Consider the following 14,112-nt stretch of genomic DNA (forward strand, 5'->3'; position numbering starts at 1 on the left):
TGTAGAGTGTAAGACTGCAGTAGTTTATTGTTTTGCCTATGTCATGTAGAAAGATGTACATCGGTCAGACTGGCCGGTGCGTTAACACAAGGCTGTCTGAACACAAGAGATCACTAACAATAATGCATATTCTCACATTAGACGGCATTGCTTGGATTGTGGTTGCAACCCGCTGTTCTCTGAAACGACAATACTTTCCAATCACAAGGATCAGCTAACCAGGGAGGTAATCGAGGCTTTCCATATCACAAAAAGAAAAAATGACTGCATCAGCCAGCCATCCGTAGTTCTGAGTGATAGCGAAGTGTCTTTTTTGGAAAATCATTGAAAAAACCGTTGTATTATGTAAGTCATGGCCACACGTGGTACACCTGCATGTATGTATATTAACTATGTTTTCTTCGAAATAAACTAGTTGCGAGTGCAGCGGTCGTCCTGTCTTTCTTCGTTCCTTTTCGAGCCTTGTCAAAATTGCGCTGCTTCCCACGTAAACATGAACTATCACCAACTCGCCCAATTGTCAACTTTTCCGTGAGTTGTTGTTAGGTGATGTCACGTGATTTTAGACACACGACTAGTCGCTACGTGATGTTGCTTGATTTTTAGTCACGTAACCGACTAGCCCATCATAGGTATTGTATTTCATGCCGGACAAATCGGCTCACGTGTTGTGGGAGCGAAGCAGAAGTTAAAGAGGACGAAGTGAGAGCGTAGCGGTTGATGACGATGATAATTCTGTTCACACTACCCGGCGCAACGAAAAGCTTAAATAGCTCCACTCTTAAAAACGGTTTTCCCTTTAGTAAGACACGACCATGAGAGCGCCAAGACTTAGCGGCTAGATACATAGATAGAAATGGTCAAAGAGCCTTTGGTTCCCTGCGGAATGATTCGCATTTAACAGGTGTACACACTGATCTTAGGCCCGGACAACGAAGACCATTGTAGCATCAGCGTTCAAAATTCAGTTCGAAACAATAACAGCAAACTATATAATACAGCTCTGTAGTAATTAACAATGTGCGCAACTAATGTGTTATAAATGTCAATGGTTTCCAGAAAAGGTGAGTGCAACATATTCATTTCGATTTTTGCGCCGACGTTACTAGCGCAGAAAACTCGTCGTAGCTAATTTGTACGTCTCCGTCCATGTCGGCTTCCCGTATCATTTCGTCGACTTGCTCGTCCGTCAGTTGCTCGCCCAAGGCGGCCATGAAGTGGCGCAACTCATCCGCAGTGATGAAGCCGTTTCTGTCTCTGTCGAAGAGCTGGACAAGCAATCGAGAATGAAGCAGACATAGTGCACAGGCTGACAGATATACCACATGCACAAACACATAAAAATAATTGTTGGGGTTTAACGTCCCAAAACCACGATATGATTATGAGGGGCGCCGTAGTGGAGAGTTCCGGCAATTTCGATCGAGCACCTGGAGTTCTTTCACGTATACGTGCACCTGAATCTAAGTACAACAAGCATTTTCGCCTCCATCGGAAATGCGGCTTCCGGACAGCTTTGGGTCAGTTTCCGAGCACCATAACCACTAGACCGCCGTGGCGAGTCATTCACGAACAGACAGGATGACTGATTGCTGGAGCACGAAATAGTCTAAGCGGGTGCCTACAAGAAATATCGAGAGGCCGCTGGGGACGAGACACTGCAACCCGAGTACAGATTATCTCGCGAAGAGTACTCTGAAATATTTTCAATGCATGCATTTCAAAGTCTGTTTCCCATGATACTTTTGCAAGTTGATGACTTGTTCATGGTAATACATTACTTTTCATCCTAACTTCAGCCATCAGAGAGAGCGCCTCGTATTCATTTTAGAGATTTATTTATTTTCTATATTACGCAATAGGAGTGAAATTTTATGTTGACAGTGCTATGACTACAGCTTGTAATCTTTGTATTTTTTACAGCGAAAGCTGTTATGAGACCTCAACAGCAGTGCCGTATTTGTACGCCGCAGCCGCCGGTGTCTGTAACCACTATCGCGCGAAATGAAGAAAACTGAAATATCAGAAAGAAATCTCCAGGATCGAATGGGCTTTGAAGCCGGACCCTCTGCGTGGCAGTCGAGTATTCTACCACAGAGCCACGCTGGTTCTTAAAACTCCTTTACAAAAAGACCCTACACAGACGTCATTTCGGGCAAGGAATCGTGTTAACATATGCAATAAAGTGTGGCAGAAGAGTAAAATAACAACCAGGCGTCACACAATGCTAATTGCGCAACGAGTGTGTGTTTTAAAGCTTCCCACGCACTACAAAGTGCTCTGCCATAATTCTTCATCGTCATCAGTCACATGCAGCATGAACAAAGTGCACATCGCACCTCACAGATGTGTATCGGGTACCTCGCTTATCGCAGAAAGACGAATAATGGCTTAGGGGGTGCTTCCCTACTTCACAAAAAAATTATTTATGGCGCAGTAGATACCTTACATGTGTACTTGTATTAGTTGTCCCGAGAGAGTTCAGAGCGCCCGGGCTTTAGAAAGGCCGCTTTTCCAGCTTTCGGTGTGACTGTGCTACGTGCTGCGTGCAGGCCTGGCGTTTATTCTTGAAGAGTTCATGTTCGCCTCCCAGCTAGCAATAGCGACGTCGATTCGCCACGGTGTGTCCGTGCACATTTGGATTACAATGGTGGTATTTACTGTGTCAGACCATACTAAGGCCCGTAAGTGCTCTAAGAAACCACGCAAGATCCATTCATGTTTACTCAGCCATCTAATTGTCATAATTGCTTTAGGCTCATACGAATAAAGAAAAGCATTGGAGCGAAAGAGGGAGAACTCGGGCTCACCTTCCTGGTTTTTCAGACTTTCGGTATCCTTCATGGCTCACGTTAGGCGAAAATCTTGCTAAATTCTCACACATACCCATTCGCCGTTATCGACCAGCAGCGCTAATGCAGTAATTGCGACGAAGCCGGAAATTTAGGTTTGTGATATAGTGTCGCCGAGAGTTCTAATGGATTTCAGTTAAGAATGAAGAAAGAAATTATATTCAGATTTAATAGTGACATTCAGCAATTATAAAGTCATCTCGGCACAAGTTGGCATTATTGCAAAGTAAGTTCTAGTAAGATCCACATGATACATGGAAATCAGATAGGCAACATGTAGAAATATGCCGCCGAACTGTGGGTGAACACATTGTAGGTAATCTTTATGGTATACACGGGGGCTATGATAATCTTTAATGGTATACAGGGGTACTTCCGAATCTCTCCATGTGTTTATGGTTTGTGCAAGGTAGCTACCTCTTAGCGGGAGTCTATTTGGGTGATAGAGCTCAGAGCACTGACGTTTGTCATTAAGTCGCAGTGGCCTGGTTTGACCACGCGCCCTGTATCATGGCCACAACGATCACTTGTGCCCGTGCTTGGTGCGATTGAATAACGTCTGGTAGGCGTCACCGACTGTTGTTACGGAGGTCTTCCGTTCTGAAAGGCCTTGCGTGCATCACCCATTGATTATTTTACTACAACACAGCAATGATTCCAACACGAGTAAAAGGAGGTAAACCTAAGGGAAAGCATTCTCACCTTGAACAGTTTACGGGTCTCTTCTTCGGTGAGCGTAGTGAGCGTGTCCGCTCTCACCTTGGCGACGAACTCGGGGAAGTCGACGGTGCCGCTGCCATCCGTGTCCACATGGGCGATCATGTTCTTGAGCTCGACCTCGGTCGCGTTCTGGCCGAAGGCGCGCGTCATGATGGCCAGATCCTCGGTGCTGATCTCCCCATCGCCGTCCCTGTCGAACAGCGCGAAAAGCTCGCGGAGCTCCACGATCGCCTCCTCGGAGATCTGCGACCCTCCCGAGCCAGTGGCTGCTCGGCCAACGCCGCCGCCTGGAGTAGTGTATCCTTTGCTGCTCTTGTTCCGGGGGCCACTGCTCGTGCGGCCGCCGTCACCGACACCGCCGGCATCCGGAACGCTGACGCGCGCTTTAAGTGCACTTTGAGCAGCGGTTTGCGACGCCGACGGTACTGTCGAAGTAGCCGTGGTCGCTTTTTCGCCTCCTTGAGGCGAGTGCGTTGGTGGGGAGCACTTCATTGCCGTGCCTTGCGCTCCGCCGCCACCGCCAACGCATCTGGCACTCTTTTCGAAAAAGGCGACACGCCAGGATGATGATCACGATCTTTTGCTGTTCCACTGATCCACTACATGGGATAAATCAGGAATCCGGCACGATACATGAATATACTAATTACGTGATCAGTAAGGCCTTAAATATTAGATTTTTTTTCGGTCATTCGGCTTAGTCGAAGTAGGTAAGAAACAGGTAGGGAGCTAGCACAGATTATCAACAGCCTGCTCCCACCACGAAAGATAGTATCGTATGTCATCTTAGTGAGAAAAGTACTAACCAAATAGTACTGTGTTTCATATTGATGAATTCGATGCCAAGTTTGGTGTGTTCCTCTCGATATATGCAGTTAGCGCGTTTCGCCCGGTTCTGTCAAAATGTCACGTTCTCACGTACAGATGGCACGCATATCACAATCCACTATTACAGCTCCCTCGCAATAAAAATACCGGTCTCGAAGACTGCACTTTTCATCCACTGCGGCTGCCAAAAGCAGCGGCATGGCCTTGAGGATTTAGTCACCTTCTTAACACTTTCTTATTACACTGCTTCTCCTTTAAGCGGATATTTTAGTTTTGGACAGGCAGGAAAGCGTCTCTATGGCAGTCGATACCGTGTACAGTTTGATACTTATAATTATGGCGGCGGTGAGGCAAGGCCTCCACTTCCCCACGTGGGAGACCTAAGGCCCGGTCGGCCGAAGCTCTGTCGGAATATCAATATAGTTGTTACCAACCAATGACCAACAGCCACATTCATGGTATCGCAGATAGTCTTCTTCTACATTTCGCCCTGAGTTCCTGCGAACACAGATTACAGTGACAAGAAGTTTATTTAATAGTACTGAGGAAAATGATGAAGGAAGGCCTAGGGCTCCCCAACAAGCAGGTGGCTCCACCCAGGACGGGACCAGGAGGCGGGAACCCTCGGCAGGGACCCGGGCCCTCTGCGGACACAGATAGCGTTGAAATATTGGTGAAGAGTGTAGCACTGATTTTTCCTTGAATAGAATAAAAATACCAGCGAAAAGCCAAGCGTTATGAACGATGACAACGACGACTACTATTTAAAGCTATGGTGATTAGACGAAGGTCGATTGAGTAGGCTAGCGGTGACTGCAATGGATGCTAAATGATGGGGGCGTACCGTTTCAACAAGAAAAAAAAGTTCTTGAACGAAAAAGCTGCATCCACGGAGAAAATGCCACATGAGACCGTAGGCAGCATTTGATGTAACGTAGGCATTTTTTTTTCTTTGCGCACCAAGGAAGAAACACATTTTAAGGGGCGAGGGTGACAAAGGAGCGAGATAAAAAATTCACTCACACGCGGCGGCCGCTCTTTCGTAGATTATTTTCTTTCAGACGGTACGCCCCTAATATCATTTAGCGTCCATCGCAGTCACCGATAGCCTGCTCAATCGACGTTCGTGAGCGGAGCAGCCAATGATAATTCGTTCAACTTACATTTGAGGGCACTAAAAGAGCCACGCGTTAGGCGGCAGTCATGTGGTAATTTTTAAACATCGCAAGCTTTTAAATGAAAGTCTGGAAAACAATTAAGGAGGGTAGTTACCTTAGCATAGATAAAAAAATGGGATGTTTCTAAACAAGCGTTGCAACTTTTATCTTGAAGATTTTTCTCTAGAGTTACTATTTAAAAAAGTATGATGATAATTTTCTGATAGGCCGCACAGACTTCGGTGGCACATACCCGTTTGTTAGGCCAACTGTTGCGTTCATTTTTAGTGGATCAGTGGTGAGTAGTGGGATTTACCCAATGTCTGTGGCGCATACCCGCTTATGATGCCCACGAGCGTTACCACGGATACCAGATATGAAAGGCTCGATCAAAAACAGATTCGCTGTTAAAACGTGATGGATGCATGACCTTAGCCTTCGGGAGAGTAGAACGCGTAGCGTAATTAGGGCCCGTGCGCATCGCCTTCTCAATTGCTAGCCTCACTTCGGTCCTCGGTGGATGCCTCAACCGTGCCGCAAGGAAACAAAGGTCTGTGCTCGTAACATTAGCCGTTTCAAACTGTCTTAGAATGCCTATTGGAAGTACAGTTACGAAGTGCCCACTACGCCATAATTCTTTATTTTGCAAATCAGCGAAGGGCCCACTACGCGTCCTTAAGTCAACATGCGTTTCAATATGCCAATAAAATGGGTTAAATCGCACTGCTCTCCACTGGTCCACTAAAAGTGAAGAAGGCAACAGTTAGCCGAACAAATGGCTGCGAAGCGACGCCGGCGAGCCGAAGACCCCGAGTACGTACAAGGACAGAATACCAGGGATGGGGGAAGGCAACGGCGGCTGCGAGAAGGCCCCGAAGCGATAAAAGGCATACGCCAACGACGACGTGCCCGTAGATCTATGAGTGGTGCGAACGCTTGGTTTCAGCGTTCTGCAGCTTGGACATCCGTGTCGTGTCGAGCCTCTCTGCACTGAAAATCAACGTAGAAACAACCTAGCATCACCTATTTTAAGCCTAAAAACGATGTATAAACAACATAGAAAAAACCTGCATCACTAGAAACAACCTAAAAGCAATCAGATCAGTCTTCAGAATCGTCCAGTTTCGCTGTTTCAAGGCTTGCGCGGCTTAGTGCGAGCTTCGCTATTTTTTTCGTCTTTCGCCCATCGGAGTTATTGCGTCCGACGCCGGAAAAATTGGTGGGTTAGAAGAGGACTAAAAGAGCGAGTGTGGGTTCATGATGATGATATTTTTCTATCTACGACACACGGCAGACCGCGACCATAATAGCTGCGCTGTAAAAATTGGCCGCAATCCCGCACTGCGTACGTGAATGTCCAGCGAAGCTGTATCAAACACCTCACATGCTGATGTAGGTGTATGTTTCATTATTACTTTAGAGCAATGGTAGTGATGATCGCATTGCGGTCGCTGTGGTAGACCGTGATTGGTTCCGCGACCATTCTCGCTGCATTCTTGGCCAAGACGAAATCCAAATACGGTCTGTTCGGCGTGGTTGTTTGATTTTACCTCGTAGAAGAGTGTCTTTACACGCACTGCACACTGAATTTTGTAGCGTCCTCGTCCTTTGGTTCGCAAGAAGATGATTCGCATTTATCAGGACTACACACTGATCTTAGGCTCAGACAACGAAGACCACTGTAGCGTCAGCCTTCAAAATTCAATTCGAGATGAATCAGTAATAGTAGAATATATAATAGAGCTGTGTAATAATCGGCGATGTGCACAAGTGACCTGGTAGATGTCATTGGTTTATAAAAAGGACGAATTAAATTTATTTCGGCTTTTATGTCGACATCACTGCAACGAACTCTTGATAGCTAATTTGCCCGTCTCCGTCCATGTCGGCTTCCCGTAACATTTCGTCAATTTCTTCGTCCGTCACTTGCTCGCCCAGGTCGGTCATTATCACGTAGCGCAGGTCAGAGGCAGTGATGAAGCCCTTCCCGTCTTTGTCAATCATCTGCGAGAGCAATTGAGGTGAAATGTACATCGCACGTGGACACACCTACACAGTGTACACAAACGTGCACGACGATTGTTAACTGGAGCATTTAAGAGCATTTAATCGAGACTTTTATCTGTAAGAACAATCGCAACGTTGAGGAGTGCCGAGTACATTTCTAGCTCATGGCAACTACTCTGAAATGATCTCTAAACAGGTTTTCTTCGCGCTGTTTTACTCATTCAGTTTGTTTATATACTTCTGTTGGCAATAAGTTACTTGTCGTCCACATTTAAAACTTCAAACAGAAAGTGATATTTCTTATATCTTTTTTCTGTCAGAAATAAGAGTCGAAATTTCTTTGAGGGGGTCATGGCCGTAGTACGAAAGGGTTGTATTTTCCTGGAACAAAATCCGTACGTGATTGATCCGTGCATAAACATCCTGCTTTCACAGCTGTTTCATGGTCGTATGTATCAAGAATAGAGTTAATACCAGTGGATAAAACGCTACGCCTACTTCTTGCTTTGACAGCTTTTTGCAGTTATTCACCGCTCACGTTAGACCAAGCAATTGGAGACATTCTTTCGAGATTACTTCCAGTTTCCCATTATTGAAAATGGCGGTAATGCAATAAGGGTATCGAAGTATAAAATATGTTTTGTGCTACTGTCGCGACAAGTTGATATCAGAGTGACCCCTGGCGACTCTAAGAAACCTCTTCTAAAACCGGTATTACTCTTCATCACTAAATTCCGTTTATTGGGCGGGCCTCTAAGCGACACATTCAAACCATACAGGCTATTGAAAACTATGTCATGTCGCAGCCGAAAGCCTGAGAAAATACAATGTATGCACGTATGTTTATTAAGGCGAAAGTCTTCGACGTCTCATCAAACGCGATAATTGACCGTCAGCGTAGACCGTCGTCCCGCGGTGTCGGCGTCAAGACAAATGAGGGCTAAAAATTATCACGTGATGACGTCGCATATGATGTCATCATGATGTCACAGATAACAGAAAATTTGTTACGTTACCACGTCATCTTCATGACGCCACTATGATGTTATCGCAATACATCGTCGATTGGTTAAAGGAGCGACGATCACGGAGGCAGTGCAAAACCAGGTGAGGTGCAGGAAGCTTGCATTACCTCCGATCCTAAAGGCAGTGCAAATGCACGTTAGGTACCGAACGCTTTCGGAGGGAGGCGGGGGAGGCTCAGTGCATTGACTCGGAAAAAAAGAAAGCAGCTGGCTTTCGCTTTCGAATCGTCTTAGGCGAATTTATAAGGGACCATAAGTTCTCTAAGTTGCATAAGGTATTTAATTTGTTTAGAATATCCCAAGGGCCCTCGTGCGGGTGTATTACATAGCGGATATGATCATACATACACAGCAGAAAAACAGGACAAACATAGCACCACCGCTCGAAATACAACTAGTCACACAAGTTGTGCAAAAAATTTCAGATACTTAAACATGAGATCAATACATCTTTACAGCGGAAAGATGGAGCACAATTTAAGTATGAAGTCAAGATATGAAGTATGATCACGTAAATGAAAACGTACACATAAAGAATAGAAAAGCACACACTAGCAGTGAATATGCGCTGTCGTAGTTTTAAATCAGTGCACTGATACAAAATATGTTAATGTCTACTATCGTGAGCAATATGAGGTGGATCACCGAATTCAAGTTTATTCAACGATTACTTGCAATTTACTGATAAGAATGTGGCGTGTTGAATTGCCAGAGATACCTTTTCGTTTGACCATTCAGTGTCATGAGAACATTTGCGAATGAAATACCGCGTTTAGCCACTGTGACATTCAATATGCAATTGCAATGTTGCATCTTATATTACTGACTACTATACGTATTGCAAGTGGTAGTGGTATGGAATCTTTTAGGTGGAAGCGTTTTCTTGTAACAAGATTTGAAATGATGGTAAGTTAGCTTCACTTGTTTCCAGGATGCCCCAGCTAACTCTACAGCCAGAGATTAAGAATGTTCAGGCGCACTCTATGAGGACGCGAAAAAAAAAAAGCCCGCTGCTGACTACTGCACAGAGTAAGTCTCGCTATTTTGTGTGCTGCTTAATTGCTTGGTTAGGTAAGATTAATGAACTAACTTTTGAAGCAATGTCGCTGGGCAAAACATTCCAACGAAAAGATTGTAGATCGATTTGCGAAACGTCGGATTAGACAGTTTTTAACTTGCTATATATGTGGCGCTAATTTTTTTCAAAAAGAGCCGGATGCAGAAACCGAAACTGGGCTAAATTTCACGGGAGCGTAAAGGGCGCCCAACTGCCTTTAACTTTTAAAACAGTTGGAATCAAAATGGGCCCATTCCTGATTGTAACGTGAACTCAAAAAGGCAGTGTCTAATAAAAAATGAGCCAAATGCTGCATCTGTTTCATTCAAAGTGAGCCGCATTCATTAAACCAGTGCTGCGTCAACAATCGTGACCAAAACAACCAGCATGGTCTCATTCAATCTGTTTAATTTGTGTCCTCGTTGCTTTGCTATCGTGTTTACGTTCCACATTAGTTTTTCTAGGACGATTTGGCACTTACTGATGGACATGATGTTGTAGGGCAAAACTCGAATATAGAGTAAGAGGCCGACTTTCCTACTTCGTTTTGCCTCTTAGCGTTTATTTTCAAATTTAGCGCTGCAGTATCATGTCCTCCTTTCGCTCGAAGACGATATATTGAATTAAAAGATATATGAAATGAAGATATTGGGCACCGATCTATTCCTTGAAGAAGAAGTTATCCGAAACGGCACGGCATAAAACGAGCTCCGAAGAAGAAGAGCTGGAGCACTTTTCAAGGCCTTCAATAGATGCCAACAACAAGAAAACGCTGCCGACAATCCAGGATAGTGCGCCTTTTGCCAGGAAGGACCACTTGCTCTTCAAGTCTAGTCGTCGCCATTACCCGTATACGACGGAGGACGGCACCGACAAAACACAAGGATGATAATTTTATCGACAAAATATTGCTATACCGTACATTCGAATTGTTTTAGACTGCTTTTATGAGCTAATTCAAGCCCAAATGAAATGTTCCAATCTATAAGAGCCAAATACAAAGTTTACTCCTGAATACCGACGATAGTGGGCTATATAGATTTTAGCCGCAAGACAGATATGACTTATTTGGGGAACAGGAACACGCCGGCAAAAAATTGTAGGAGCAGGCCCGACCACATTGGCAGTAAGAAAAAAGTGCGTTTTTCTCAGTTTCAGTTAAAGTGCATTTGGCTCTGTTAGAAAAAAAAAACGCCACACATTGAGTACTAGTATTTTCTGCTTACTGCAGGTGCTCGCGAAATACAAAAAAATTAGACCATCTCCCGCTAAAGGGGACCATGAGGCGATGCGAAGCCGGAGCACTTGCACGATCGCGTTCCGTTGGCGTTCGTTGGGCATGCTACCGACCTCGGGCATGCTACCGACCTCGCGTTGTAGAACGCGAAGAGGAACTCTACGCGCGTCGTGTCTTCCTTCTAATCTGGCCGTGAATTCTCACAGGGCGAACGGGGAACGCGGTCGACAGGCGCGCGAGAGGGGGGCAGCGTAGGAGAGGAGAGAGAGGGGGTGGGGACGCGCATGCGCTGGTGCTCACCGCAGCGTTGCGCAGGAGAGAATTTCGGCATGTCGAGCCCACACTTCAGAGGAGTCAACCGAAGCCAGCGCTGGACAACGCGCGCAGCGCTCTACTCGCTTCAAGGAGAGGAGACTAGAGGAGGAGAGTAGCGCATGCGCTGCGAGAGCAGAAGCGAGAACGCAGGAGAAGTGCAAGCAGGTGCTGGGAGAGAAGTGGAGAGAGCAACGCGCAGCTGTTGGAGAGAGGGAAGGAGGAGAGTTGCGCATGCGTAGTCTGAGCGCAGACGCCCACGCCGCGGGACATACTCCCGAGCAAGAGATGCTTCGCATCTAAAAGATACCACATGACATGCCCGCTTGCGCGCCGTCATTGCAGTGCTTCCTAACGTTCCGCATACAAACGATATGCTTCTCTCGCGGCGGTTCATAACTGTGATAAGCAAACGCAGCGGTTATCGCTCGTGCTCCCGCCAGCAACAGGCGCATCATCGCACAGCCACCAGTAACGTCACTGCCCTGTCGCCTTTGAAGCGGTAGCACACCCGGCCAAATGCTATGTTTGTTTTCACGCGGAACGTTACGGAGCACTGCAATCACGGCGCGCATATATAGTCACGCAAACGGGCATGACACGTGGTATTTATTGGTATTTCATGGGTATATGTAGTAGGCAGAAAAACACATATTTAATTGATAGAGAGTTAGAATCTGTCTAATCGGGTATTTTGCAAGCCAATCTATGACTTTCTCATTGGAACTTCGTGCCCAGCTTTGTTGCCTCCTGAGGTGTTTATATTGTCACGAGAAAACGTATATTTACAAATATATACAAGCAGAAATAGACGCTGAGACAATGGCGGACCGGAGCCTGTCCCTTCAGCACTTCGTCGTTGTCCCTCTTCCAGAGTGGGCCCCACTACTCCCTTGTGCCACTGGCCCACTGCTACCTTGTGACAATATGTTTGCGAATTAAGTAATTAGGCAGGATACAAAAGCTAGCGTAATCAGCAAGATTCATTTGATCGGTTCGTCATACAATGCATCAGTATATTTTTCAACTGTGGCTTCAGATAGCTAGGTCAGCTTGTATACAGGGTGTTTCAGTTAAGAAGCACTAAGTATTCGAAAATTAAACATAGGCGCTACGCGTCTCCAATTAGCGCAGTGTTGGCATATAGAGCACTTCCGAATATTTTTTACAATCCGCCAAGCTGGGCGGATTCTTTAAGCAATCTTGTTCTTTATTATTTTTAATCAATCTTGTTCTTTAAGCAATCTTTGTTAATTGCCGAGCTTGGCGGATTGAAAAAGAAATATTCTGGGGCGCTCTGTATGGCTCAGAAGAATACTGCGCTAATTGGAGACACGTAGCGCCTACGTTTAATTTTTTATTACTTGGTGTTTCTTAGATGAAACACCCTGCATGATCGTAGATTTTCATATTAATTTATTGTACGGCGCATATATGATCTCGCCTAAAAAGATGAGCGGTAATTTATGCGTTTTTTACCGTGGTCACGATTTGGGAGTACTGCATGGGGCCGTAAAAAGAAGCTATCGTGAAAGGTGGAATGGTTTAACCCGCCTAACGTTACTTAACCAGCCGCTTTGCCCACCTAACTGTGTTTCATAAATAAGATAAGGTGGGCAAAGTGGCGTCGACGAGACAGCGGTTCCACCTCGGCACGTTGATTTCACGCCACGACGTAATCTCAATAGACACAGGAGTAAATGTAACGTGTATTATAATAAATATCCGTGTCGCCGAATCGCTTCATGGGCCTTTAGTTTTGGCAGGGCAGACACCATCGCTACGGACGCGTATTCATGGTCATAGAAGTGAAATGGAATGGCTTTTACTTTTAAGTGGCGGCTTGACGTTGCTTTCATTGAGACAAGCGCCCGCCCACCGGATCATGACAAGCGTCCCATGATTGTTGGGACTTAGGCATGTCTGGGAAGCGTCACAATACTACTTTTTTACGGTGCTCCTACGTTTGGCGAACTGATTGCTTGATAAAATCCAAGCAATAATTCGCACCGGAAAGAAAGGCGATAAACCAAGGTGTGCTCACCATGAACGCTTGACGGATCGTTTCTTCGGTGGGCGGCTCCCTCATCATAGCGACGAACTCGGGGAAGCTGATGGTGCCGTTGCCATCGGTGTCCGCCTTGGCAATCATCTCCTCGATCTCGGCCTGCGTCGGGTTCTGGCCGCAGGCACGCATAACGACGCCCAGCTCATCGGGGCTTATCTCGCCATTGCCGTCCTTGTCGAACAAGGCGAAAACTTCGCGCAGCACCGCTAGCGACTCCTCGGAGGACTGCAAGTCGCCTGTGTCAGCTGCGCCACGACCATGAGCAGCATCATTTCTGCGGATCTTGGGCGCAGGTCCATTGCTCACGCTAGCACTGATACCGTCGTCGAAGAGCCTTTTCAATGCCCTTCTGACACGGACTCCCTTCGCCGGCGCACCCGTCGAAGCGTCGGTGTTCAACATTTGGCCTTGATGCCAGTGCGTGGGCGGGGAGCGCTTGATGGATGTCACTTGCGCTCCGCCGCCGGCGTCACCCCTTCTGGCGCACCTTTCAAAGAAGGTGACACGGCAGGATGATGATCGTGATCTTCTACTGTGCCATTGATCCGCTACTCGGCACAAACGAAGCGTCCCATAGAATCAGGCACGATGCAATAACTACACTACGCACAGCGCACTACATAAAAACAAATGATTTAAATATGAGGTACGTTTGGTCAATCGACTTTGTGTAAGTTTTGTTAGGTGTTTATAGGACGGCACTTAGCGACAATGCGCTCTGGCGACAGTGAAGACAAAAGCACGGGCTCTAAGCTGGAGCGCCGTCCTTGCAGGAGAAGCCAAAGAGGACGACCCACTAGAAGGCGCTGAAAGCGCAACCCATTAATCAGTTACAAAGCTTCGCTACAT

At 46.2% G+C, this 14,112-nt stretch overlaps 1 protein-coding gene across 1 annotated transcript; it reads right to left on the reverse strand.

Annotated features, from left to right (window-relative positions):
- Positions 1-1,079: 1,079 nt before the first annotated feature.
- Positions 1,080-13,504, reverse strand: LOC119386113 (uncharacterized). The gene is made up of 4 exons (XM_049414222.1): positions 13,240-13,504; positions 7,400-7,561; positions 3,555-4,109; positions 1,080-1,268 (listed from the first exon to the last, which is right to left on the reverse strand). Exons 1-4 carry the CDS (start codon positions 13,390-13,392, stop codon positions 1,080-1,082), a joined length of 1,059 nt encoding a protein of 352 aa, XP_049270179.1. The 5' UTR covers positions 13,393-13,504.
- Between the last annotated feature and the right edge of the window lie 608 nt (positions 13,505-14,112).

This window comes from Rhipicephalus sanguineus, chromosome 3 (assembly GCF_013339695.2).
Source record: "Rhipicephalus sanguineus isolate Rsan-2018 chromosome 3, BIME_Rsan_1.4, whole genome shotgun sequence".
In the NCBI taxonomy this organism is placed as follows: Eukaryota; Metazoa; Arthropoda; class Arachnida; order Ixodida; family Ixodidae; genus Rhipicephalus; species Rhipicephalus sanguineus.